The sequence below is a fragment of the Halyomorpha halys genome, unplaced genomic scaffold, assembly GCF_000696795.3.
Source record: "Halyomorpha halys isolate HHAL.00 unplaced genomic scaffold, Hhal_1.1 Scaffold1129.1, whole genome shotgun sequence".
Classification (NCBI taxonomy): Eukaryota; Metazoa; Arthropoda; class Insecta; order Hemiptera; family Pentatomidae; genus Halyomorpha; species Halyomorpha halys.
Window position 1 is genome coordinate 122,120 of NW_027105263.1, and position 4,865 is coordinate 126,984.

The 4,865-nt window shown below is 31.1% G+C and overlaps 1 protein-coding gene across 1 annotated transcript in view; it reads right to left on the reverse strand.

The window, feature by feature from the left end:
- The window catches only part of LOC106688456 (aldehyde dehydrogenase 1A1), a 13,631-nt gene extending 12,541 nt beyond the window's left edge, over window positions 1-1,090 (reverse strand). Inside the window, exons 1-3 of the mRNA XM_014432925.3 lie at window positions 922-1,090; window positions 704-808; window positions 374-475 (exon numbers count right to left, since the gene is read on the reverse strand). Of these exons, the coding sequence (XP_014288411.1) occupies window positions 374-475; window positions 704-808; window positions 922-954 (240 nt within the window). The 5' untranslated portion in view covers window positions 955-1,090. The remainder of the gene's footprint in view (window positions 1-373; window positions 476-703; window positions 809-921) is intronic.
- Window positions 1,091-4,865: the final 3,775 nt, after the last annotated feature.

A 4,865-nucleotide genomic window follows, 5' to 3' on the forward strand; every position in this document is an offset into this window, starting at 1 on the left:
GCCTATCAAAGACTCTCAATGACCACATTATCACATTTTAAAATCAATTATATTCATATTACAGGGTCTATCAAAGACTCTCAATGACCATATTATCCCATTTTAAATTCAATTATATTCATATGGTATTATAAAGTATATTGCATTAAATATAAATTTTATTGTTGATGATGAATGTAATGTTCCATCTAATATAGGACTCTAGCACAAAATTAGTGAAATAATTAGTTTAGATGTGTTTGGTCATGTACTCATCATATTAATCAAACAGGCATAATTAATCAAAATTATGCCTTGATGATGCAGATGAAACAAAGGGTCACAGCTATTTAATAAAGAAAAGCAAAAAATGAATGAAGTTTAAACTATTAACCTTGTAAATAAGTTTCCCACGGGCAGAAGCATCCATAGTCCTCCAAGCTGAACCTCTTTCAAATGCTTTTGTGGCAGCATAAACAGCATTATCTACATCTCCCTTTTAACAAAGTAATGAATCTATTATTAAAAATGTGGACATAAAATGTCGATTAATATGATTACCTTTTCTTAGTAATACCTAAGGTTTATTTTTCTATCAACTGTCTCAATCAGTCATTTATTTAAACTACCAATTCAAGGAGAGAAAGTTCAAATGTCAGTTGAATTTAAATTAGGTGATATCAAAAGAAATTTGTGCACCAAACAAATTTTAAGATACACTTACTTTATCTGCTTCAGCTACATCAGCTAGCTTTTCTAGAGTAGCTGGATTGTAGGTTGGAAATGTTTTGTTATTTACTGAGCTGATGAATTCATTGTTAATAAACAGCTGAAAAGAGAATTCATATCAGTCTTTGAAATAAACAAAAAATCAGTCATAGAATAAATAACAATTAATAAGAAAAAGGTCATTCCAAGTAGACAGATTAAATTACTAGGAACCTTAGTAAATTTGATGCTTTCAACCATGGTCATTAATGAATACAGCAGTAGGATTCTAAATGAAAAGTGAATATAATTTTCTTAAATTTAATGTACGATACCAGATATGTTATCTGAATTGATAAAGCAAATCTACTAATTCCCGCCTTCTTGAAGTAAAGCCAACTGTGTTTAGAGAATCCAAATAAAAAAATAATCTATTAATAACTATTTACCCGAACTATAAATAAAAAAGCTGTCGATTTATTTAATTTACTACATTCGTTTTACGAATATAGACGGTAAAAAGTAACATATTCTACAAATTAGCAATCAATCAGCAAATAGCACACAAGTTTAAACTAGAAAGGACCGGTTATTGTTTATTATCTTCTTTATTTCATTCCAGGAATAAATAAAATAAAAGATATAATGAGGCCTGAACGAATTGAGCTGGCCAGAAAGAATGAAATGGTTGATAAATCAAAGAAGATGGTTGGCTCCCTTTGACTACATAAATGAATCAGACATACTATCCTATTCACAAGCTTCTGGGCACCCCAAGAAAAAAAACTTTAAAAATAAGTTATAATATATAAAAATTACTATTCAGTTCGAAAGAAAATAGAAAAATGTTCTAATTAAAAAAACCGGAAATGATATTCAAGACCGATTTCAAAAAACAGTTTTTTATAACTAGTACAAGGAGAAAAAACAAATTAAAGCAAATCTCATATTCAATTGTTTGCTGATTCAGATACAGTAATGGTACGATATAAAAAAGGCAATTTTTCCCCGTTTGAGAAATAAGTTAAGTTATCATTACTTTTCAATTTTCGAAAAAAAAAAAAAAAAAATCTAAATACTAGTGAAGACGAAAACTAGGAACACAAAAAATTTAATTTTCTCTTGCTATAAAGGTTCATATTTCATGGTTTCTCGAGATGCCAATATCAAACTTTAATTTTGTTCCTGCCTGGAATACAAGTGTTAAACAAAAGATGAGGAAGCAGTCTTGCGATCGGGAAAGATCGTGCGGTCTCGACATTTCCCGTTCTAATCGGATTTATCTATTTTTCCTTATTTCTTCTTTAGTTATTCATAAAAGAAATGACAAGGAGTGCAATTACTTTCTTCAGTCACTGGATATAACATATTATTATCATATAATTATATTACTACTAGTTCACCATTGCGAGGATCCACACATTTGATATCTAAAGGGGCCTCTACATGTTGGCCGAGCCATGGCGAACTCAGATATACGCGAGCATGTGGATGGGTGGCTTGGCTTAGTTGGCCTAAGCTCGTTGCCGAGCCGTCGAGAGTCGGTTTTTTGACAAAGATCAAAGGGGTTCGTGAGAGCGCTCGTGTAGCATCTACACCATTGTTCTTTGTCTAGTTGCAACTGAGAGCTGTTAGGAGGTTAAAGGTGTTTGTTGGTACTTTTTATAATAAGTTTTATATTTAATCTTATTTATTTATATTTAATTTCCTTTCATTTTCTTTTTTGTAATAAAAATAATACAATCCAAGTGCAATGGCTGAAACCACTAGTACATCCGCCATGCTTGCCTCTCTGAATAACACTGACATGTGGATGGTCCGCTCTTTGTTTGCCGACCATTTGTACGAGCCTCCGATCCGTGGCGAGCGGCCAACATGTGGATCCACCTTAACCTTCTTCTCTAAAATAAATTCGAATGAGGTTTGACCTACTTAATCAAAATTAAAGGAGGTGCAGATAGTTCACCGTAGATTACTAATTGGAGAAGATGGTCGGGGGTGCGGTCAGAAAAAACACTTAAATAAACATAAAAATTATTTATTTATGCCGACGTCTCGACCTGAGTTTCAGACCTATAGAACAAAAGGAGATAACCATCATTTAGAGAAACATAAAATTGAAAAGAAATAGTATACTAACAAATTTGGAATCATACAAAATAATGAATTTTATGATACAAAAGAGTTTATTGATAACCATGGAATTAGACAGTCCCAGATTGATAACAGTGAAAGATAAAATATAATATATGTAGGTAAGAAGATATGTATAATATAAGATATGTAAGTAGTGTATAAAAAACTGAAAAACAATTTTAATCTACATATTGAACACTATGACAGAAAATGAAATATATGATACAATGGTTAAGTGATTTATGTATGAATAACAGTGTGAATATTAACATAAATATATGAGTAATGGATGTATGATATAATGGGGAAGATAGTTATATAGATAAGTACAAAATGTTTTTTTGTAAAATTAGGATTAAAGCGTATGTAAAAACAATATTTATAAAAAAAGAAAAAAGTTACTAGAAGAAATATGGAGAATGGGAAATGAATAATGTAAGAAATATGTGAACGAGAGAAGAAACTTGCAGGTTAGCTGCTGGCTACTTAAGCTTTTAGCTCCTGGCAGGTTAATCCTGCCTCAAGCTTCTAATTGTATAAAAATGCTTTTACATAACAGTCGTTTGTCGTGGTTAGGAACAGAGGCTGGAATGGAGGTATTATCAAAATCAAAAGAGTGTTTGAAGTTCGGACAATTGTTTGAAGCAGTGAAGTTATGAGAAGAGACGAGAGAATATTTGTGGTGGATTAAGCTGTACATTTTTTGTTTCGCCAATGTAAGATGTCTTACAATTAGAAGTGGAACGATCTGAGATTCCCAATTCCATGATACTATCTCTGCATTAAACAAATTCTCCTAAACAACAACTTTCCTCCCAAAATCATCGACAAACTCATTTACTTTCCATCCCCTTATATAGATCATTACCTTATATCCCCTTTCTTTCAGATAACATTCTTAAGCAATTACGTTCCTCCATCCCCAACCTCGGCCTAGCATTCAAAGCCCATAACAATTTGTGTCAACTTTTATCTACACCCATCTAAAAGATCCTATTCCTCCGCAATACAGTTCTCATGTTGTGTACTGTATCCCCTGTTTCTTCTCTCGTTCAGATATTTCTTACATTATTCAGACACCACCTCAAGAATCTTTTACAGCAAACATGGGAGCAAATTAACACGGATTTAATTAAAAACCTCGTCTACTTAATGCCAAGACGGTTACAAGCGGTAATAGTTGCAAACGAACTTCATACAGAATATTAAATTTTAAAAAATAATAAAACGCAAGGTGTGCAAATACTTTTTTCTGTATTTTTTGTTAAGTTTGATGTTTTGTTTGTTTATGGAAGAAGTTTTTCATTTGAGTTTTATTTGTAGTTATTAAGTTACAAATCTACTTTTTATTTTTGAAGTAATGGGTTTCTTTATTGCATAAATTTATAATTTAATAAAAAAAAGTGGTGTGCGAATACTTTCTTTGGTCACTGTAGCTCTTCTAAGTTTAAGGAATACCGTGTTTTGTCCAAGGCCTTTACTATTTGTGACACTTGTTGATTATTATTGTTTAAAATTTTGATATCATTTATGGAAGTTTCAGTGAGCTTCTGATAAACGCTAAATTCGTCTGCTATATTGTGTTCTAAATGGTAAGAGTATCTCTCTAGGGTTTCAGTGACTTAGTCATAATGTTCTTTGCCGTCTCTTAGGCGTAATTTAATCAATTTTATTTTCAGAAAATTTAATTGTTTACTAATTATATTATATATATTATCCATAGAAAATATTTTAAAATGCTTTAATTCTTTCTTCACTGTTTCTATTTCTTCTAGTAAAGATATAAAATTTAGATGATGAACAAATAGTCTTATATTTATTAATAATTAATTCTAGCTCCTGTTAATTTAAATGAAGCTAAGCTTATGGAATGCCTCACGTTTATTCCGTTGAGTATCCATCCGTATCAGAATTATTATTAGTGAATAATATTATACCCTGCCCTATACAGTACAGTAATATTAGTGAATAATATTATACCCTGCCCTATACAGTACAGTAATATTAGTGAATAATATTATACCCTGCCCTATACAGTACAG